Below are 24,116 nucleotides of genomic sequence, written 5' to 3'. Positions count from 1 at the left end.
CTAATACAAAAGGAGTTTTGAATTCTGTTGTTCTTTACAAAGAAAAATGAAAAACATAAGTTTAGAATCACAGGATATATCGCTATCAAATTCAGGTAAGTATGTGAGGCGATTACATATACATAAATCATACATGATAAAGTAGGCTACATAACAATACACACATTAATCATAGTATCTCAAAACAATTTAGGCTGGGATTCAATCCGATACGCTTTGCAGACAATGCTGCTTTTAAAGGCAAAGTTCCCGTGTTCAGGTTCATTGCGTTCACAGTAAACGCTGCAGATGTCGGCTCAATCGGAAATTACCTGTAGCCCTGTCTTGCAGTCAAATGACCTAGTGGCCTCATGGGTGGAATGTTATTCATATTGTTCATAATTAAAAAACTACTTTTTTTTACACTGAAAATCCAGTGTTTCTATGTCAAAGGGTTTTGTCATATTTCAGTCTTCTGTGATGTATATAAAGTGTAATATTGGGATGCAAACTCAAAATGGAATACATTTCAACTCTATACCTGACATGGTACAGGTGTCTTTTAAGCCCATAACCATGTGTGTGAGGTGTATACTTTTGTTTCAAAGTAGATTTGTTTAAGACTACCAAGAAACACTCTGTGTGACCCTGATTTAGCCCACTGCAGTAAAAGGTTAAATGGCCAGTGGCAATTTTAGCATGTAAATCTTGGTGGGGCAAACTCCCCACAAATGTGTTTAAGATGCATGCTAGCAAAGCCACTACATAACACAACACTAAACAATACATTAATTGGACTATAACGGTGACAAACGGTGCCCACAAACTTTTAGAGCCTACATAAAGCTGTCCCAACAGCTTACCACTGCATATCAGCAGAGCGTTGTCTGGCAGTGAAACACTTCATTGAGCCTCATTTACTGCCTTTAAAAAAAAACATAGCTGATATGGCTGACTTGCTTAAACAAATGTGGTTTCTAATAACAATTGAGATGTACAAACTATGGTATAAGGGGACGACGAGCGGATAATGCAGGGCAGGCGAAGGGGCAGGTTTCGGGTCGAGAGCCAGACCGGGGCCTCACTGCGGTGGCGGTCGGCGCTCGCCTTCTGTCGCCTGATGGCCCGTTGCAGGCGAACATGGGCAGCGTCCCAGATCTCCTCCGAGCACCGAAACCATTCATCCACCGCAGGTGCCTCGATCTGGCTCTGATGCCATGGTGCCAGGACCGGCTGATAACCTAGTACACACTGAAATGGAGACATGTTAGTGGAGGAGTGGCGGAGGGAGTTTTGGGCCATCTCTGCCCAGGGGATGAAAGCCGCCCACTCCACCGGCCGGTCCTGGCAATAGGACCGCAGAAACCTACCCACACCCTGGTTAACTCTCTCCACCTACCCATTACTCTCAGGGTGAAAACCTGAGGTCAGGCTGACCGAGACCCTCAGACGTTCCATGAACGCCCTCCAGACCCTCGATGTGAACTGGGGACCCCGATCAGACACTATATCCTCAGGCACCCCGTAGTGCCGGAAGACGTGGGTAAACAGAGCCTCCGCAGTCTGTAGGGCCATAGGGAGACCGGGCAAAGGAAGGAGACGGCAGGACTTAGAAAACCGATCCACAACTACCAGGATCGGGGTGTTACCTTGTGACGGAGGAAGATCCGTCACGAAGTCCACCGATAGGTGTGACCACGGCCGTTGTGGAACGTACAGACGCCCCACTGGACACTGGGTGGGAGTGGGCTCCGTACGTAACGCCCGCTCGATGTCCGCGTCAACCTCTCATACCACCGGTGCCACCAGGCAAGAAGCCGGAAGTATGGGAGTGGGATCCGTGGACCGCTCCTCTGAGTCATACATCTGGGACAGAGTGTCTGCCTTAGCATTCTGGGAACCTGGTCTGTAGGATAGGGTGAAAACAAAACGGGTAAAGAACATGGCCCACCTTGCCTGGCGAGGGTTCAGTCTCCTTGCCGCCCGGATGTACTCCAGATTGCGGTGGTCAGTCCAAATGAGGAAAGGGTGTTTAGCCCCCTCAAGCCAATGCCTCCACGCCTTCAGAGCCCTGACAACAGCTAACAGCTCCCGGTCCCCCACATAATAGTTTCGCTCCACCAGGCTGAGCTTCTTCGAAAAGACAGCACAGGGGCAGAGCTTTGGTGGCGTACCCGAGCGCTGAGACAGCACAGCTCCTATCCCAGCCTCGGACGCGTCCACCTCTACTATGAATGCCAAGGAGGGATCAGGATGAGCCAGCACGGGAGCCGAGGTAAACAGAGCCTTCAAGTGACCAAAAGCCCTGTCCGCCCCAGCTGACTACTGCAGTCGCACCGGTCCCCCCTTCAGCAAGGAGGTAATGGGAGCCGCTACCTGACCAAAGCCCCGGATAAACCTCCGGTAGTAGTTGGAAAACCCTAAGAACCGCTGCACCTCCTTTACCGTGGTTGGAGTCGGCCAATTACGCACGGCTGAAATGCGGTCATTCTCCATCTCCACCCCTGACGCGGACAGGCGGTACCCTAGGAAGGAGACGGACTGTTGGAAGAACAGACATTTCTCAGCCTTGACGTACAGGTCATGCTCCAACAGTCGACCAAGCACCTTGCGCACCAGGGACACATGCTCTGCGCGTGTAGCGGAGTATATTAGAATGTCATCTATATACACCACTACACCCTGTCCGTGCAGGTCCCTGAAAATCTCGTCTACGAAGGATTGGAAGACTGATGGAGCATTCATCAACCCGTACGGCATGATGAGGTACTCATAGTGCCCAGAGGTGGTACTAAATGCTGTCTTCCACTCATCCCCCTCCCGGATACGTACCAGGTTGTAAGTGCTCCTGAGATCCAATTTGGTGAAGAAGCGTGCCCCGTGCAATGACTCTGTCACACTGGCTATGAGAGGCAGTGGGTAACTGATTTAGACCTCGATAGTCAATGCACGGGCGTAAACCTCCATCCTTCTTCTTCACAAAAAAGAAACTCGAGGAGGCAGGTGTAGTGGAAGGCCGAATGTATCCCTGTCCCAGAGATTCGGAGACATATGTTTCCATAGCCGCCATCTCCTCCTGAGACAGAGGATACACGTGACTCCTGGGAAGTGCTGCGCCTACCTGGAGATTTATTGCACAATCCCCCTGTCGATGGGGTGGTAGTTGAGTCGCCTTCTTTTTACAGAAGGCGAGAGCCAAATCGGCATATTCGGGGGGAATGTGCATATTGGAGACCTGGTTTGGACTCTCCACCGTAGTTGCACCTATGGAAACACCTACACACCTCCCTGAGCACTGACGTGAAAATCCCTTGAGAGCCCTCTGTTGCCATGAAATAGTGGGGTCATGAGAGGCCAACCAGGAAACGCAGGAGAATCGATCAGGAAGAGACTAATTCTCTCCTCATGACCCTCCTGCGTTTTCATACATAGTGGAGCTGTGACCTCCCTAATCAGGCCCGACCCTAAAGGACGACTATCTAAGGCATGTACAGGGAAGGGCACATCAACAGGAACAATAGGGATCCCTAATCTATGTGCAAATGAACGGTCAATAAAGTTCCCAGCTGCGCCTTAATCTACTAGTGCCTTATGCTGAGAATGAGGGGAAAACTCAGGAAATTCTATACAGACACACATGTGCGCAACAGGGAGCTCTGGGTAAGTCAGGTGCCTACTCACCTGGGATGATCAACCAGTGCCCTGCCTGCTGCCTCGACTCCCTGGGGAACCTCCCCAGCACCGACCAGCAGTGTGTCCTCTGCAGCCACAGTTGGTGCAGGAAACGGCCCCCCCTCCGGAGAGCAGCACCTCCGAGCTCCATAGGGGTAGAGTCGGAGGTGCTTGGGGATGGAATGGATGGGCCCTGATCTGAAGGTCCGCGGGTGGCCAACAGGTTATCCAGCCGTATCGATAGATCCACCAGCTGGTCGAGGGTAAGGGTGGTGTCCCTGCATGCCAGCTCCCGACGAACGTCCTCACGTACACTACACCGGTAATGGTCGATCAAGGCCCTCTCATTCCATCCCGTGCTGCCTGCCAAAGTCCTGAAGTCCAGTGCGAAGTCCTGTGCGCTCCTCTTCCCCTGTCTGAGGTGGAACAAGCGTTCCCCCGCCGCTCTCCCCTCAGGTGGATGATCGAAGACCGCCCGGAAGCGGTGGGTGAAATCCTCATAGTGAACCAACGCTGCGTCTATTCCTCCCCATTCGGCGTTGGCCCACTCAAGCGCTCTCCCCGACAGACAGGAGATGAGGGCGGACACGCTCTCGTATCCCGAGGAAGCCGGGTGGATGGTCGCCAGGTAGAGCTCCACCTGGAGCAGGAACCCCTGGCACCCGGCAGCCGTCCCATCATATGCCCTCGGGAGCGAGAGCCGAATCCCACTGGGTCCAGGTGACGGAGGGGTGGACATCGGTGTGGGTTGACCTGAAATTGATGGGGTTCTGGGAAAAACCCCTCTCTCCCATCGCTCCATGTTCTGCAACACGCGATCCATAGCTGTGCCAAGATTTTGGCGCCTTGTCGCGTGCTGCTGGACGCGCTCCTCCACTGGTACCGGAGTACTGGCTGCACCTGCTGACTCCATATTTGGTGCGTTTATCTGTCATGTGTCAAATGTGCAGCGGTAGGACGGAGTCAGGCGCAGGACACAGAACTGAGGACACAACGTACTTTACTCAGAAAAAACAAACACTAATTTCCACGCAGGGAAACACACCAGCTCACAAAAGTGTATGACACAACACAACGAACAAACACGCACAAAACCATGTGGGAACCAGAGGGTTAAATAGGGAAATAATCATAATGCAATGGGAGCCAGGTGTGTACAAACAAGACAAAACAAATGGAAAACAGAAACGTAGATTGGTGGCAGCTAGAAAGCCGGTGACGACGACCGTCAATAGCTGCCCGCACAAGGAGAGGCACCAACTTCGGCGGAAGTCGTGACAGACACGTATTAATGCCAAAATAAAATGCAAAACAGGCACCTGCCCTGAATGACGGGTCGCCACTGTAAATGGCACATTGTCGACAGACGCAATCGGATTGAATTCCGGCCTCAAACTCTATTGTAACTTGGGCCAGGTTTCAATCATAGGCGCATTCTCGACAAGCACACTGCACTTTGGGAATGCAACCTCTGCAAATGTCAGGGAAATTGCCTTTAAAAGGCGCGTTGTCAACAATGCAGTGCTTTGCGCTTGTCGAAAACACACCTTTGATTGAATCCTGGCCTTGATAAAATTAACAATAACAAACTTTGTCCTCTGAACGAAATGAGGTGGTCGGCTAAAAGAGAAACAAGATATGCATCATTGGACCATAGGACTATAGTTGATTCACCAAGTTCTGACTGATGGAAGATCACAGTTCTACGCAAGTCCCAGGCTCAGCTGACCCGGCTGTCAGTACCTGGGTGAGTGAGTATGATTTTGATGTTGTTGCTTCTACCATGTCTCTGGAGGAGTTTTACAGATCTGTTGTGGATTACACTAAGAGCTGGGATGAGACCTATGACATCATGAGAGAGTATTACAGCAAACTGATTTACAAGAGGGATGCATTGCATGTGGATATTGGTGAAAGGGACAGCAACATGTAATTAGAACCATTTAATTCATCTCAAAAAATGAATCAAACCAAATCAAACCAAAACAACAATTTATAATCAAAGTGTTCGATGATATCAAATTCAGGTAAGTATGTGAGGTGATTACATACATAAATCATGTGTGATAAAGTAGGCTACAAAGCAATACATAAACAAATCAGAATATTGAAAAACAATTTAAACTCTATTGTAACTTGGGCCAGGATTCAATCAAAGGCTCATTGTCGAGGAAGCACACTGCACTTGACTTCTAAAGGTAATTTACGCTTGAACCGAAGTGTGGTGAAACACCTTGGGCCCTATTAAATCAGAAACGGTATAAGTTAGTAAGCTTGCCTTATCTGAGCTAGAATGGCCCATAGGGCAGGAACCCTATCTCCTGATTCTGTAGCGTGAGGCAGCTTGATGTACAAGTATACCCTCTGGACAGGACACTAGACTATCGGAGGGCCTTACCAACAAACCATCTCTATAATGCTGAGTGCCAACCAGAGAGGCATCGGGTACCATTTTCATTGTCTTTGGTATGACTCCGACCGGGTATCAAACCTTCCAATCTCAGGGCTGACACTCTAACCACAAGGCCACTGAGTTGGTTAAAATAAGTATATCTTAGTATCTAAAATAATGTAAACCTAAACATATTTAACACTGTTTTATTCACCAAAATGCAGTGTATAAAAGGATGTCAGACAGAAACCCAGAAACCAGCTTTGATTGAATAGGCCCCACTGTAACTTTACCAGCCACAGCAGATACATAGTATACGCTCACTGTTGACTCATTTTGCCCACTAGAGAGCACATGAAACCCCAAATACTGTGTTTCCTGAAATGGAAAAAGAGCAATGAGAGATGTTGAGCTAGAGAGATTATGGGGGATATTGGATGACATAATGTCCTCTGATGGCATTGTGTAACCCTGTAAACATATGTCGTCTCTCACTGCTTATCCTAATTGATTATAAACCAGTGAGTGCCTGGATGTAAGCAAACTCCCCCACTCTTGTAAACTCCCTCTGACGTATGACCCTACACACACACGTATACACGCACGCATACACAAATGCCGAACATCCACACACACATGCACACAAGCACGCACATACACACATCAGTTGAAAGTCTCAAGAGAGCTTGAGGGTTAACATTTACATTTACGTCATTTAGCAGACGCTCTTATCCAGAGCGACTTACAAATAGGTGCATTCCCCTTATAGCCAGTGGGCTAACCACTTTACAATGTTTTTTATTTTTTATTTTTATTTTTATTTATTTTTTTGGGGGGGGGGGGTTTGGGGTAAGGGGGGGTAGAAGGATTACTTTATCCTATCCCAGGTATTCCTTAAAGAGGTGGGGTTTCAAATGTCTCCGGAAGGTGGTGAGTGACTCCGCTGTCCTGGCGTCGTGAGGGAGCTTGTTCCACCATTGGGGTGCCAGAGCAGCGAACAGTTTTGAACAGACATGGGAATTATTCCAGAGGACTGGGATTTAAAGTGAATGAGAGGGTGCTGCTTTGACACGATAATATGGATACGGTTACAGATTCGTTTTGTTTCAGTAAATGCATTGATGCTTATTGTATGGTAATAGATACATAATGTACAGTATCATATGCTAAGAATCCCCTGTAAGCTTACCATTCAGAAGGTGATGACAACAGTAAGAACAGTCTATGTCACGGGTGCTGAAGGTGGGTGTGGTGCAGGAATCAAGCGCAGGACGCAGAAACTAAGTCCAAAAGACTTTAGTGAAATATTCACGTAGTACACGAGCCCAACAAGCCCGGAGGCGAAATAAAGGCGCACACAGGCGTCAAACAAAAGGCGCACTAACATGTGCGAAAAACCTCTCCAAACAACGGAGGGAAACACGTAGCACAGAACACCAAACAGAAGCGTAATCACACACAACACCTGACACACACAACGAGAACTAAATAGGACACTAATGAAGACTAACTAGAAACAGGTGTACAACATCAAGACCAAACCAAACGAACATGAAACATACAACGGTGGCAGCTAGTACTCCGGGGACGACGACCGCCGAAACCTGCCCGAGCAAGGTGGAGGAGCAGCCTCGGCCGAAACCGTGACAGTACCCCCCCCTTGACGCGCGGCTCCAGCCGTGCGCCGACCCCGGCCTCGGGGACGACCAGGAGGACGCGGAGCAGGGCGCGTGGGATGGCCCCGGTGGAACTCCGACAGGAGAGACGGGTCTAGGATGTCCCTCCGCGGCACCCAGCACCGCTCCTCCGGGCCGTACCCCTCCCACTCCACGAGATACTGGAGACCCCCCATCCAGCGTCTAGAGTCCAAGATGGACCGAACGGTGTACGCCGGAGCCCCCTCGATGTCCAGTGGGGGCGGAGGAGTCTCTCCTATCTCACCTTCCTGGAGTGAACCAGCTACCACCGGCCTGAGAAGAGACACATGGAAGGAGGGGTTAATATTCTTATATTCAATAGGCAGATGTAACCTATAACACACCTCGTTCAGTCTTCTCAGGACTTTAAAAGGCCCCACAAACTGCCGACCCAGCTTCCGGCAGGGCAGGCGGAGGGGCAGGTTTCTGGTTGAGAGCCCTCACTGCGGTGGAGATCGGCGCTCGCCTTGTGTCGACGGATGGCCCGCTGCAGGTGGACGTGTGCAGCGTTCCACGTCTCCTCCGAGCGCCTCATCCAATCATCCACCGCAGGGGCCTCGATCTGGCTCTGCTGCCAAGGTGCCAGAACCGGCTGGTAACCTAACACACATTGGAAGGGGGTTAGGTTGGTAGAGGAGTGGCGGAGAGAGTTCTGGGCCATCTCGGCCCAGGGAATATACCGAGCCCACTCCTCCGGCCGGTCCTGGCAATACGACCTCAGAAACCTACCCACATCCTGGTTGACTCGTTCTACCTGCCCATTGCTCTCCGGGTGGTACCCCGAGGTAAGGCTCACCGAGACCCCCAAACGCTCCATGAACGCTCTCCAGACTCGGGAGGTAAACTGGGGGCCTCGATCAGACACTATATCCTCGGGTACCCCGTAATGCCGGAAGACGTGGGTAAATAGTGCCTCTGCGGTCTGTACGGCAGTAGGAAGACCCGACATAGGGAGAAGACGACAGGCCTTAGAGAACCGGTCCACAACGACCAGGATGGTGGTATTCCCCTGAGAGAGGGGAAGGTCTGTCACAAAATCCACTGAGTGGTGGGACCATGGTCGTTGTGGAACGGGCAGGGGTTGTAACTTACCCCTGGGCAGGTGTCTGGGCGCCTTACACTGGGCGCACACCGAGCAGGAGGAGACATAAACCCTCACATCCCAGGCTAACGTGGGCCACCAGTATTTAGTGCTAAGACAATGCACTGTCCGGCCAATACCCGGATGTCCAGAGGAGGGTGACGTGTGAGGCCAGTAAATAAGTCGATCCCGAACCTCGAGCGGAACGTACTTCCGACCCACAGGACACTGTGGAGGGCTAGGGTCGGCACGCAACGCCCGCTCGATTTCAGCATCGACCTCCCACACAACCGGTGCCACAAGACAAGACGCCGGTAGTATGGGAGTAGGCTCAACGGACCTCTCCTCCGTGTCATACCGCCGGGACAGTGCATCTGCCTTACCGTTCTGGGACCCAGGGATGTACGTGATTTTAAATACGAACCTGGCGAGAAACATACTCCATCGAGCCTGGCGAGGGTTCAGTCTCCTCGCTGCCCGGATGTACTCCAGGTTCCGATGGTCAGTCAAAATGAGGAAAGGGTGTTGAGCCCCCTCAAGCCAATGCCTCCACACCTTAAGGGCCTGAACTACAGCTAACAGCTCCCTGTCCCCGACGTCATAATTTCGCTCCGCCGGGATGAGTTTTTTAGAGTAAAAAGCACAGGGGCGGAGTTTAGGTGGCGTGCCGGACCGTTGAGAGAGTACGGCCCCGATACCGGCCTCAGATGCGTCCACCTCGACCTGAAAGGGTAAGGCGGGATCCGGATGCGCCAGCACCGGAGCCGACGTAAACAGGTCCTTCAGTCTCCCAAAAGCCCTGTCCGCCTCAGCTGACCACTGCAGGCGCACCGGACCCCCTTTCAGAAGGGACGTGATGGGAGCTGCCACCTGTCCAAAACCCCGGATAAACCTCCGGTAGTAATTCGCAAAGCCCAAGAACTGCTGCACCTCTTTGACAGTGGTTGGGGTTTGCCAATTACGCACGGCTGACACACGGTCCACCTCCATTCTCACCCCTGACGCGGACAACCGATAACCCAAAAAGGAGACCGACTCCTGGAAAAACAGACATTTCTCTGCCTTGACATACAGGTCGTGCTCCAACAGCTTCCTCAATACACGACGCACCAGGGCTATATGCTCGGCTCGGGTAGACGAGTACACTAGAATGTCATCAATGTACACGACCACCCCTTGCCCCTGCATATCCCGGAAAATCTCATCCACGAAGGATTGGAAGACTGATGGAGCATTCATCAACCCGTATGGCATGACGAGATACTCGAAATGACCCGACGTGGTACTAAACGCTGTTTTCCATTCGTCGCCCTCCCTAATGCGCACCAAGTTATACGCGCTCCTGAGATCCAGTTTTGTGAAAAACCGCGCTCCGTGCAATGACTCCGTCATGGTCGCAATCAGAGGGAGTGGATAACTGTATTTCACAGTAATCTGATTGAGACCACGGTAATCAATGCACGGGCGCAACCCTCCATCTTTTTTCTTCACAAAAAAGAAGCTTGAGGATGCGGGAGAAGTGGAGGGCCGTATGTATCCCTGTCTCAAAGATTCGGCTATGTAAGTCTCCATAGCTTTTCTCTCCTCTTGAGACAAAGGATACACGTGGCTCCGTGGGAGCGCTGCTCCTGCCTGGAGATCAATCGCACAATCCCCCTGTCTATGAGGAGGCAACTGCGTCGCCCTAGCTTTACTAAACACGATAGCCAAATCCCCATATTCAGGCGGAATGTGCAGTGCGGGCACTTGGTTTGGACTCTACACCGAAGTCGCCCCCACGGAAACACCCAGACATCGCCCCTCACACTGAGCAGACCACCCATTGAGAGCTCTCTGTTGCCACGAAATGGCAGGGTTATGGGTACTTAACCAGGGAATTCCCAGCACCACCGGGTACGCAGGAGAGTCGATCAGATATAGCTGTATAGTCTCCTCATGACCCCCCTGCGCACACATCCTAAGTGGCGCTGTGATTTCCCTAATCAACCCCGACCCCAACAGGCGGCTATCTAAAGCATGAACGGGAAAAGGCTTGTCAACAGGCAGGAGAGGAATCCCTAAATCTAAACAAAACTTCCGATCAACAAAATTCCCAGCTGCGCCTGAATCTACTAGCGCCTTATGCTGGGAATGAGGTGCAACCTGTGGAAAACAAACAGGTATACAAAAGTGTACAACAGAGAGCTCTGGGTAAGTGGGGCTTCTACTCACCTGGGAAGGCTCCCCAGTGCTTGGCCTGTTGTCTCCTCCCTCTGGGAACCCTCCCCAGCACCTGGCCGCAGTGTGCCCTCCACGACCGCAATTGGTGCAGGGGACAGGCCCCCTCGGGCTCCTCCTCCTCCTTTCTCTAGCGCCAGCACCCCCGAGCTCCATAGGGCTCGGCTCGGAGGTGCCAGAGGGTGGAATGGACGGACCCCACTCGGAACGTCCACGGGTGGCCAGCAGGGTGTCCAGACGGATGGACATGTCGACCAACTGGTCGAAGGTGAAATTGGTGTCCCTGCAGGCCAACTCACGTTGAACGTCCTCCCGTAGGCTACATCGAAAATGGTCGATGAGGGCCCGTTCATTCCACCCTGCGTCTGCCGCTAGAGTCCGGAACTCCAGCGCGAACGCCTGTGCGCTCCTCCTCCCTTGTCTCAGGTAGAATAGACGCTCCCCCGCCGCTTTGCCCTCAGGTGGATGTTCGAACACGGCCTTGAAGCGATGGGAGAACTCTGCGTAGGAGATGGTGGTGGCGTCTATCCTCCTCCACTCTGCGTTGGCCCATTCCAACGCCTTGCCCGTGAGACAGGAGATGAGGGCGGAAACGCTCTCGTGTCCCGAGGGCACCGGGTGTACAGTGGCCAGGTAGAGCTCTACCTGCAGGAGGAACCCCTGACACCCGGCAGCTGTGCCGTCATACGCCCTCGGGAGCGAGAGCCGAATCCCACTGGGTTCCGGACCTGGGACTGGTGGACCGGCCGATGGGGGTGGCAAGGTAGGTGGAGGTGTGGGTACCCCTCTGGACTCCCATCGGTGCAGGGTGTTGATGACATCCTGTAGAGCGGTCCCCAGTTGTCTGATCTGGTCATCTTGGCCGCGGACATGCTCCTCCAGCGACTCAGGTGTAGCTGCTGCTCCTGCTGATTCCATTAATTATGGTGTGTGATTCTGTCACGGGTGCTGAAGGTGGGTGTGGTGCAGGAATCAAGCGCAGGACGCAGAAACTAAGTCCAAAAGACTTTAGTGAAATATTCACGTAGTACACGAGCCCAACAAGCCCGGATGCGAAATAAAGGCGCACACAGGCGTCAAACAAAAGGCGCACTAACATGTGCGAAAAACCTCTCCAAACAACGGAGGGAAACACGTAGCACAGAACACCAAACAGAAGCGTAATCACACACAACACCTGACACACACAACGAGAACTAAATAGGACACTAATGAAGACTAACTAGAAACAGGTGTACAACATCAAGACCAAACCAAATGAACATGAAACATACAACGGTGGCAGCTAGTACTCCGGGGACGACGACTGCCGAAACCTGCCCGAGCAAGGAGGAGGAGCAGCCTCGGCCGAAACCGTGACAGTCTAGTTGCATAGAAAGGCTACGTGTCTTTTTGTCAAGAAAAACTTGTCAGTGAAAGTACTACGCTGTGTATAGACCCAATTCCCCTCGCGCACACTCAATGAACACGGTTTGTACAATACAGTAGCAATATGTAGAGTTTACCTGTATTTGGGCGGGAAACTGTGAAGCGGGCGCACAGGGACGAATGAGTTCAGCTTCTGCTGCAGCATTCGCGCTAAAATATAATTTGTTGCGGCACTGCTTCACATAGAGAGGGAGTAAGAGAGTGGAGAGGTCATGCGTCTGATGCTTTTTTGTGAAGGATCAGAGGTCAATACCACATATTGAGGTTTTACAGGACTTTTCACTATGCAATTACCAGGTATTTATATGTAACTATCAGTGGCCTTGTGGTTAGTTACCGACCTGAAAGATTGGAGGTTCGATCCCTGGTTGAGTCATACCAAAGACTCCAAAAATGGGACCTGCTTGGCAAACTAACATCCTGTCCAGGAGTTAAAGCTGTCTCACGCAGCAAATGGTAGGCTTCTGTCCTATGTGCCATTCTGGCTTGGACAGAGCTTATGTGTAGGAGGGGTGCATCACGTTGTGCCAGGCTTTTTTTGCTATACTCGACTTGAGTGGGTTGATCTTCCTGTCTGGTTTTGCGTCCCATCCGGCTTGTGCCTTGTCTCAGGCCAGTAAGTTGGTGGTCTGTTGATATCCCTCTAGTGGTGTGGGGGCTGTGCTTTGACAAAGGGGGTGGGGTTATATCCTGCCTGGTTGGCCCTGTCCAGGGGTATCATAGGATGGGGCCCCAGTGTCCTCCGACCCCCCTGTCTCAGTCTCCAGTATCTATGCTGCAATAGTCTATGTGCCGGTGGGCTAGGGTCAGTCTGTCCTATCTGGGGAAATTATCCTGTTTTATCTGGTGTCCTGTGTGAACTTAAGCATGCTCCCTCTAATTCTCCCATCTCTCTCTCTCACTCTCACTCTCACTCTCACTCTCACTCTCACTCTCTCATCTATGAACGTTTAAACATTCTGAAGAACGATCTGGCCTTAATAGCCATGTACTCTTCTAATCTCCACCCATCACAGCCAGAAGAGGACTGACCACCCATCAGAGCCTGGTTCCTCTAGGTTTCTTCTTATGTTCCTGCCTTTCTAGGGAGTTTTTCTTAGCCACCGTGCTTCTACATCTGCATTGCTTGCTCTTTGAGGTTTTAGGCTTGGTTTCTGTATAAGCACTTTGTGACATCTGCTGATGTAAAAAGGGCGTTTATAAATAAATACATTTGAAAATGTGAATTTGTCCAAAGCTTACTTACATATCTGAAGGCCTTTGTGTTTTACTAGAAATTCCCTAGAAATTCAGGTGCACAGTATTTTTTCACAAGAAAAACCACTTGAAGCGGAAAAAAGCAATGGGGGAAAAGTCTAAAGCCTATTCCTAAATGTTTAATAATGACTAAGGATTCAATTATAATTTCAGTTTGAATAGTTACCTGCTCATTCTATGGTACTAACAGCATAAGGAAGTGCTACGACCAATTAAGCCCTACTTCCACAAGTCCACACATGGAACAACATGGCATCCCTTGTCTGTGACATCAGCATGCCTGAGAGGGTCAGGGCAGCCCAATGACATCAGTGATACCTTGATGACATGGGATGAGACACATTGAGACAAATGCCTTGTTTACACCTTGCGCTAACATGTGAGTTTCTCGATCTGATAAATATGATTCAATCACTATCTGATCAAGGTTTGTCGCGTCTACACATTGTATTTTAAAATGTGTCTCTTATCCGTCTACTGTGTCCACATTGTAACCAGATTATCTGGTGCCTCCCTGTATGCAAATTATTTGATCAATATTATTTCAAAATAATATGGACTTATTTATTTTAAGAGAATTACTGATGCCATAAGTCAATGGTGCTACCTGTCAATACTTTTATATAATGATGTATAATGATTATTTAAATGGTTTGACCATCCAGATCCGTTTACGCTTGATTGATTGATTTCCAGATTCCAGACACAATGCGTGTCTGACTACCTCCCGAAGTGGTCAGGAAGATCCGATCACAATCAGATCACAATGTGTCGTTTAATCTTCTACACCTCTCAAAAAATGTGGCCACATTCAGAATGTGGACAAGATCAGAACAAAGGGCGCATGTTAGCACCAGGTTTAAACGGGCTAGTGATACCTTCATGAGATGGGAGGAGACACAGTGAGACAGAAGCCCCAACAACTGACTTAATGTAGGAAACAATGGTTGGCATTGGGTGTGAGGCAAAGTGAATTTACACTACTGGGGTCTAGCAAGAGAAGAGGTGGTGGTAATAAGGAGGGAATGTGTTACTAACTACGACATACACATCCTCTCTTCCCCACCCCCATTTCTCTCTCACCACACACACACACACGCTTTCCCAAACACAACTCAGCAGGCCAGTTGAGGAGCATCCTGGACATAAAAGGTCTGCTGTGCTCTGATGGTGAGATGACTCCTGTCTTCACTCATTTATCTCTCTCAACCTCAGATTCCCCCTCCTCCTCCCTTTACTACTCCTCCCCCTCCTCCTTCTCTCGCATGGCCCTCCCATCTCTGTGGTCACACATCCCCCTCTCTCCTCTCTCTCGCTCCCTCATCAAATTTCTGAAATCAATAACAGACTTTCGAAAATATGAAGGGGGGAAAGAACAGATGTTGTGTTAATATGATGTATTAGGGCCCAATGGACAGAGTCTGTTGTAACAGTCTGTGCCACTATCAATGGGCCTGATATCCTGATGGGCCCTTAACGACACCACCTCTATCCATCACCTCCTCCTACTCTAGCTCAAGCCTCACTTTCCATCCCCTCTTTTTCTCAATCCCTCCATCCTCCTCTCTTCCCAGGCAGCGCCTCTCTCTCTCTCTCCTCTGCTGATGGAGTGGTGTGGTGAAGTATTTGGAGTATTCCTGCTGACCAAACCAGAGCCTCCTGGCAGAGCTCCCCTCGTACTGAACAGGCCTTCCCAAATAAGGATGCACTTTTTTAATGGACAAGGAAAAAAGAGAAAAAACAAGAAAGAGGGGAGGAGAGAGGGAAAGTAATAGACGAAAGGAGGGAGGGATGGAAGGAGAGTAGACAGAAAGCCCATGCCCTTTTAAGGCGGTGGTTTCCTTTTTCCTCTCTCTCTTCCTCTCGCCTTCTTAGCTAAAGCCCTGTTTATACATTGTGCTAACATGCGCCCTGTCCTGATCTTGTCCACATTTCGATTGTGCCCAATTTTCTAGATTTGTGTAGAATAAAAGAGAGATTGTGATCTGATAGTGATCAGATCTTCCTGACCACCTCTGGAGGTAGTCAGACATGCATTGTGTCTGGATATCAATCAAGTGTAAACAGATCTGGATGGTCAAACCATTTAAATAATCATTACACCGTCCTTTAAAATCATTGACAGGTAGCACCATTGACTTATGGCTTCCGTAAATATGGCTTCCGTAAATACATACAAATTATTTTGAAAAAATATCTTTCAAATAATTTGCATACAGGGAGGCACCAGTTAATCTGGTCACAATGTGGACACAGTGGACGAATAAGAGACACATTTTAATACAATGTGTAGACGCGACAAACCTTCAGATCAGATAGTGGTTGGATCATACTGATGAGATCATGAAACTCACATGTTAGCACAAGGTGTAAACGAGGCTTAAGAGAAGTGAAGTCATTTCAGCTTGTCTGGTCCTTTTAAGCCAGCACTTTTCCGAAGGAGGACTTTGCTGGAGCTAGAAGTATTCAAACACTCAGTCACACACACACGGACACACACACCTCCTGACCCAGCGCTTGTACAGAGGAAAGACTCTTCGCTACATACTTTAACACAGTGAGTATATCTCTCTTTACTGTTGCTGCTTTTGGGTTCCAGTCAGAAGAACACTTTGCTGAGAGCATTGTCTATCAGCCCTATGATGGAAGCCTTATCCTGAGTGTATAGAACCAGAAGACGCATATGGCTGTCTGTCAGCTATGTCATCGATTAAGACTTTGAGAAAAATAACATTGTCAGAGCATTGTGTTTCTCTAACCATGTTTTCATTGTTTCTCTAATCATCCATACTGTATGTCTGTGTGTCTCATACTCCATCCTGTGTGTGACTGTGTGTGTAAATAGACACACATACTAATACTAATACTCTATGTGGGTTGATGTCTTGGTCAATGGTGTACTGGGTGCCAGAGCATACCTTCTGAGAAGGATGGGATCTGTAGTTCTGATATGAGCTAGCGTGTTTCTACTGTAGAATACCCATCCGAATCAGTCACAAAGATGTAAAGGTAATAGCGAAAACAGTTTGACCAGTTTGGTCCTAGAGAGAGATCTGGGATAGGCAGCATAGCTCAGTTTTCACTTGCAAATATATGACTGCCATACATGGGCTTTGGCTAGGAATTCAATAGCCAACAAAAGTTCACGGCAGACACACTTTCCAAAGAAGAAAGACACGCACACACACAGACAAAGATGCAAACAAGTAACACAGAAACACAGCGGCTTTCATTGATTATATGGGATTAATCAATACAGTTTCTCATCCTAATGTTTGCTGTGAGTGGACAGAAGTCTGTGTTTGAGAGACAGAGATAACAATAGAAAACTCCAGCAGCAGCTTCAGTAGCTGTGGAGTTATCTACAGGACAGGAGGCCTAGCAGGAGCAGTAGCAAAGTCTCAGAGGAGAGCTGACCAGCAGCAGGAGATAAGACTATCTTGAGCTCCATTTCAGTGGCACTGCAGAGCCGCTGGCATTACGTCATGGCTTTAGCCACAGTTCACAGACCACAGCTTTCAAACTGTGCTTTATGGCGAGACAGCCAGCTGTGTTACCATGGCAAGACAGAAACACAGAAGTAAAACAGACATGAAAGGAGAGATGGATGGTGATGTCATATTTCCATTAGGATAAGTGGACACTGTTTCATACTGTAGTACCAGTAGTTGAGAAGCAACATGTAGTTCAGAGACCGAATGACAATACTCCAAACACATAGTCCACATATCCTACCAAATGTAGAACTCACTATAATCAGGTCAAAATAGAAACATAGCTACGTAATTAACACACACACACACACACACACACACACACACACACACAACCCAGACTGACGCCAACCCACAGGCCAGCCTGACATACTGATCTGGAGATATCAGAGACAGGGCCTGATGCCAAACCCAACAGTACAGTAGGTCCCTTAGCACACATAAATACCATAATGGAACCAGGGTCCCGTCCCATATGAACTGACCTCTCAGGCCATCCATATCCCCTCTGTGGAAGGCAGTGACCTGTACTGGCAGTGGCACACAGAAGAATGGTGCTTTCCACATTGGAAGAACATCAGCCTAATTTCTGATGGTCAAAATGCTTGTTTATGAAGCATAGGTCTAGACCAACTGGGGCAAAAAGGTAATGACAGAGCTACCAGCCCGACATTCCTCACATTCCTCTGTAATGTTTCTATAATGATGCACTGTGCGAGGGTTTGACTGAGTGTGTGTAAGGGTGAGGTTGGTAGCTTATTGTGGTCTGAGGAGGAGGAGGAGGAGGAGGAGGAGGGATATATTAGACACTTTTCTTGTCTTCATGGTTAAGAGTTCATTTGATCTCCTGTGTACTACAGCAGTCTGGCAATAAGGTACCATGAAACAACCCAGCAGCTTGAAAACACTGAAAAAAAACTCCTCTCAAGTTTCTGTATTTTGAAGGCTTCATAATCATGTGACTGGATTGTTGGCAAATAGTGTCTAGAAGGCCTATGCCTTAGTCTACTTCTTTGGATGATGGAGCAGCAGTCATGTGTGACTGGGCCAAGTGCCAGACAGTCCAGGGCTGTGTGTTGATGGCTACCAATCCAACACAATGTGGTGAAACAGATACATGCTCTTAATGCCAATGTTCAACACATGACTGCTGGCTCAGAAAACTAGGTTAATGGCAGCTGATCGATACATTTTCTGTTAAGTGTTGCCTGACTTAAACTGATGAGTCAATATGGGAATGAGGAAATGGAGGCACATAACGTGGATTCAGGAACTCTTGGAGAAAAAACGGGAGCTGAGTTTCAAATGAATCTTTTTGTAGGAAAACAAGAATGAATAAGCATAAAGATTGAAGAATAAATATTGTCTTCCTTTTGTTGCTTGTGTTGCTGCTAGTAAGGTTTTTTGAGCTTGCTACAGGTTATCATTCAAATAGTAGGCATGGAAGGGTCCACGCTGACCTTGTGGTGGAGTGTGAGTAGTTCGGTGGAGAAAGAGATCTGTTTCGGCATCATCTCCAACTGTGCAAATACACACTTGGAAAAAAAGGTGCTATCTAGAATCTAAAGGGGTTCTTCGGCTGTATCAATAGGAGAACCCTTTGAAGAACCCTTTTTGGTTGCAGGTAAAAACCTTTCGGGTTCAATGTAGAACGTTTTCCACAGAGAGTTCTACATGGAACCCAAAAGGGTTCTCCTATGGGGACAGCCGAATAACCCTTCTGTGTAGATAAGGGAACTGTCTCCTTATGAGACATACATGAAGTGGCCAGATCTTACTTTTACTATTGCCATTGGCTACCCCATCCAACAGCAGTCTGGGGAAGGACCCAGCATGACGTCCAATCAGGATGAAAGTGAACTCCAGGTGGTAACATTTAACATTTGACCTTTAACCCCCAGGCACGTCGTGGTATCCTGACCTCAAGATGGCAAACAAGGTGACAAGAGTGCTAAGAGTGCATTGATATGGGCTTTGCACTTGGCAGCTTGGCCCAAAAGCAACAGTTTTGCAAGCAATGGTGTTGGTGGCACCTAGTGTGTTTAAGAGAGAGGCAGAGAAATACAAAAAGAGAAATTCTGCTGATTCTAGGGCTCCCATTGTACAGCACTTTGGCTCCTGATATTTAGTTCTGTAATTAATGCAGATGGACTAAACTGGTGTGCATTCGGAGACATGCAATCATCTTTGGGAGGGAGCGGCTCAAATACACGCCTTTATAAATGCATGACATCTATATGTGTGTGTGTAAGTGTTCGCAGGCGTATTTGTTTGTGAGTGAATGTGCCATTTGTCCAATGTCTTCATGTGTGCATGTGTCCGCATGCGAATCTGCCTATACATCCACAGAGCTGTTGGAAATGGCTTGACTTGCAACTAAGGTAATGTCTGTTTCAGCCAAAGGCCAATGGAAAAAGGAGTCAGTTTGTATTAGTTACGATAGCAGATCATAGCACAAGTGACATGCAAATGGTAATGTACATGGTCACCTCAGGCGCTACTGATATAGAAACTGTCATACATTATACATAGTCAATGTGACAATGTCATCTGAATCACGGAATACTTTGAGGTCTAATTCCAGATCAAGATGATCTCAGACATCATAGAACAAAGATCATCAACTAGATTCTGCGTCGGGATAATTTTTTCTCAAGCGGATGGTCAGGGGGCCGGAACATAATTTGTAAACTGCAAATTGACCTCAAGAAGCCGAAATTGATATAATATTTGACTAAAACATAATCATTTCAAACCTTGCTTACATTTTGTATATGTGAGAGTGTGATTTGAAGGAGTCAGGCGCAGGAGGGTAAATCACAGAATACAGAGTTTATTCCGTAGTACACAGTTACGCTGAATAGCGTCAACAGTCCAGTGCGCAAAACAGGCGCACTGGAACAAATACAGGCACACGGGGAAAATATACCCCGGCAATACAAAGTACAGGTAGCTCCACCGAGCTACACTCATCTCACATGAAACAATCACCCACAAGGACAAGGGGGCAGAGGGAACACTTATATGTACTAATGAGGGGAATATGAACCAGGTGTGTGTAATTGACAAGACAAGACAAATGGAATGATGAGATATGGAGCGGCAGTGGCTAGAAGGCCGGTGACGACGAACGCCGAAGCCTGCCCGAACAAGGAGTGGAGGCAGCTTCGGAGGAAGTCGTGACAGTATACAATATCATACTGTATATCTCTCTATTATGCGTGGGAATACTTTGGGACAATTTTCCAAAATTCAAATCACTTGGCTTGTGTTTTTAGTCTTTTATGTCTAACAATATACAGTGGGGAAAAAAAGTATTTAGTCAGCCGCCAATTGTGCAAGTTCTCCCACTTAAAAAGATGAGAGAGGCCTGTAATTTTCATCATAGGTACATGTCAACTATGACAGACAAAATGAGAAAAAATAATCCAGAAAATCACATTGTAGGATTTTTTATGAATTTATTTGCAAATTATGGTGGAAAATAAGTATTTGGTCAATAACAAAAGTTTCTCAATACTTTGTTATATACCCCTTGTTGGCAATGACACAGGTCAAACGTTTTCTGTAAGTCTTCACAAGGTTTTCACACACTGTTGCTGGTATTTTGGCCCATTCCTCCATGCAGATCTCCTCTAGAGCAGTGATGTTTTGGGGCTGTCGCTGGGCAACACGGACTTTCAACTCCCTCCAAAGATTTTCTATGGGGTTGAGATCTGGAGACTGGCTAGGCCACTCCAGGACCTTGAAATGCTTCTTACGAAGTCACTCCTTCGTTGCCCGGGAGGTGTGTTTGGGATCATTGTCATGCTAAAAGACCCAGCCACGTTTCATCTTCAATGCCCTTGCTGATGGAAGGAGGTTTTCACTCAAAATCTCACGATACATGGCCCCATTCATTCTTTCCTTTACACGGATCAGTCGTCCTGGTCCCTTTGCAGAAAAACAGCCCCAAAGCATGAAGTTTCCACCCCCATGCTTCACAGTAGGTATGGTGTTCTTTGGATGCAACTCAGCATTCTTTGTCCTCCAAACACGATGAGTTGAGTTTTTTCCAAAAAGTTATATTTTGGTTTCATCTGACCATATGACATTCTCCCAATCCTCTTCTGGATCATCCAAATGCACTCTAGCAAACTTCAGACGGGCCTGGACTTAAGCAGGGGGACACGTCTGGCAATGCAGGATTTGAGTCCCTGGCGGAGTAGTGTGTTACTGATGGTAGGCTTTGTTACTTTGGTCCCAGCTCTCTGCAGGTCATTCACTAGGTCCCCCCGTGTGGTTCTGGGATTTTTGCTCACCGTTCTTGTGATCATTTTGACCCCACGGGGTGAGATCTTGCGTGGAGCCCCAGATCGAGGGAGATTATCAGTCTTGTATGTCTTCCATTTCCTAATAATTGCTCCCACAGTTGATTTCTTCAAACCAAGCTGCTTACCTATTGCAGATTCAGTCTTCCCAGCCTGGTGCAGGTCTACAATTTTGTTTCTGGTGTCCTTTGACAGCTCTTTGGTCTTGACCATAGTGGAGTTTGGAGTGTGACTGTTTGAGGTTGTGGACAGGTGTCTTTTATACTGATAACAAGTTCAAACAGGTGCCATTAATACAGGTAACGAGTGGAGGACAGAGGAGCCTCTTAAAGAAGAAGTTACAGGTCTGTGAGAGCCAGAAATCTTGCTTGTTTGTAGGTGACCAAATACTTATTTTCCACCATAATTTGCAAATAAATTCATTAAAAATCCTACAATGTGATTTTCTGGATTTTTTTTTCTCAATTTGTCTGTCATAGTTGACGTGTACCTATGATGAAAATGACAGGCCTCTCTCATCTTTTTAAGTGGGAGAACTTGCACAATTGGTGGCTGACTAAATACTTTTTTTCCCCACTGTATATATATTTTTTAAATGCTCCAAATAAAATCCGCCAGTTGGGGAACCCTATTACAGAACAACACCCTTTCCTCACATACATATCCATATATTTAATATCTGTTCTACTCCACTCCCTCTCCCTCCATCCTTCTCTCCCTCTCGGTGGGAAAGGGACCTCAGGTAGGCATGGCCAACAAAGGTCCATCTTATGGCATGAGCCGGGTGGTGCAGGACAAGATTGACAAGAAGTACGACACTGAGGTGGAGGAGCTTGTGGTGCAGTGGATTGTGGCCCAGTGTGGATCTGGAGTTGGGAAACCCGAGGCTGGCAAACTGGGCTTCCAGGACTGGCTTAAGGACGGATGTGTGAGTACCAACCCAATGCCTAAGACCCCTCAAACTGAAACGTACATTTTAACTTAACGGCATTCAGAATTCATATTAGCCATTTATTTGGACCATCTTTATTCAGAGTAAAGATGTGTCATCAGCAAAGAGAATGGAGAAACAAACACTTTGGAAATCAGATGATGATCATATACCTGTACATTTAAAAACAACAATGGGCCAAGTATCGAACCTTGGGGGACCCCACAAGAGTATATGACAGTACAGTTGGTTACTTTCTGCCAACATACTCTTGGCTTTATGTTCTTATTCCCCAGGTCCTGAGTGAGCTCATTAACAGTCTGCATAAGGACAACAAGCCCATCAAGAAGATAGCCAGCTCAAGCATGGCCTTCAAACAGATGGAGCAGATCTCGCAGTTCCTAACTGCTGCCGAGAGCTACGGTGTCATCAAGACCGACATGTTCCAGACCGTGGACCTCTGGGAAGGTTCGCAAAGCATGTCCATCTTGCATCTCATCAAACAATCACAACACAGGGCATTACATATACCACAAATAACAGCGGATGTAGTGGGGGGCACATACAACGGTGTGGTGTGCTGTAGCTATGGCGTGGGGACTTAAAGACCCTGCTGTGATTTTGTGGTGACAGGGAAGGATTTGGCTGCAGTCCAGAGGACACTGATGTCCCTCGGCAGCGTTGCTGTCACCAAGGATGACGGCAACTACCGCGGTGACCCCAACTGGTTCTTCAAGTGAGTTAGAAGAATGTGAAGAGTGATGGTGTTGGATTGCTGGTGTATTCAGTCAGTGTGGGGTATGTATTGTGCCAGTGTGTGTTTTTGAGTTCATTGTCCACGTACCCTTGCAGGAAAGCCCAGGAGAACCGGAGGGAGTTCACAGACGACCAGATGAAGGCGGGGAAGGGTGTGATTGGCCTGCAGATGGGCTCCAACAAAGGGGCCAGCCAGACTGGCATGTCGTACGGGGCCACCAGACAGATCCAATAATAACAACCAAACCACTGACCCATGCCCTTTCCCCTCCCTTCTCCACCACACCCTGCACTGCCCTCCTCTCCCCTTCGCCCTCTCACTGCAGCTACGACAGGTCCCACAGATGAAGTCTTAATGCCTCAACTCAACCTTATCCCAGTGTAGTAGAAACAGTCTCACTAGTAGCACACAACACTATGACCAAACTTGTCCAGCCCAATATTACAACCCAAATCTACGTTGCAAATACCATATGTGAAATTTGAGTCTTAAGTTGAAAGGGGCAACATGCATTTACAGCTGTCAATCACTCATCCTCAAATGCAATTATCATGTTTACATGAGACTGATATCTGAATCATAAAGATGGCACTGAAGCAACCAAGCTATGCCTTCTTAGTACAAGGACATTCTATAAAAATGTAGAAACATTGAGAGATTGCTTGAGAGATCGTTTTAAAAATACCAAATAAAAGGAAGGAAATGAGGTTGAAGTTCTTTGTGTCACGTGTTATGGATGAGTTTTTCAAGTTAACAGTGCTAAACTGTATGTACCGATCCCTGCCAACTCCTATGACCTCTGTAACAGCCCCATATGTTTGTACATTGAAAAAGCTGAAATTCACAACTTTCATTCATCTGCTTGCTCTGTCCTCATATTTAGCCTCACATTGAAGTGTTT

The 24,116-nt window shown here is 48.1% G+C and overlaps 1 protein-coding gene across 2 annotated transcripts; it reads left to right on the top strand.

Moving 5' to 3' along the window:
- The first annotated feature begins 15,971 nt into the window (after nucleotides 1–15,971).
- Nucleotides 15,972–23,928, top strand: LOC311105871 (transgelin-like). Of its 2 annotated transcripts, XM_084148092.1 has the most exons (6): nucleotides 16,152–16,280; nucleotides 19,119–19,156; nucleotides 22,261–22,455; nucleotides 22,755–22,926; nucleotides 23,092–23,194; nucleotides 23,311–23,928. In XM_084148092.1, the coding sequence occupies exons 2-6, from the start codon at nucleotides 19,145–19,147 to the stop codon at nucleotides 23,447–23,449; spliced, it is 621 nt and encodes a 206-aa protein (XP_084004218.1). In that variant the 5' UTR covers nucleotides 16,152–16,280; nucleotides 19,119–19,144; the 3' UTR covers nucleotides 23,450–23,928. The 2 variants fall into 2 exon arrangements, with proteins under 2 accessions (XP_084004219.1, XP_084004218.1); XM_084148093.1 differs by lacking the exon at nucleotides 19,119–19,156 and having other exon boundaries at nucleotides 15,972–16,280.
- The last annotated feature ends 188 nt before the right edge of the window (nucleotides 23,929–24,116 follow it).

The sequence above is a fragment of the Coregonus lavaretus genome, assembly GCF_964263955.1.
Source record: "Coregonus lavaretus genome assembly, chromosome: 30".
In the NCBI taxonomy this organism is placed as follows: domain Eukaryota; kingdom Metazoa; phylum Chordata; class Actinopteri; order Salmoniformes; family Salmonidae; genus Coregonus; species Coregonus lavaretus.
Note: the sequence above shows the minus strand (reverse complement) of the source record. Positions and strands in the feature narration are given on the sequence as shown.

Bases quoted from the DNA above. Each gene is read 5' to 3' on its own strand.
- LOC311105871 (XM_084148092.1), top strand. The intron at 22,456-22,754 runs GTGAGTACCAAC...CTTATTCCCCAG, and splicing joins ACTGGCTTAAGGACGGATGT to GTCCTGAGTGAGCTCATTAA. The intron at 23,195-23,310 runs GTGAGTTAGAAG...GTACCCTTGCAG, and splicing joins GACCCCAACTGGTTCTTCAA to GAAAGCCCAGGAGAACCGGA.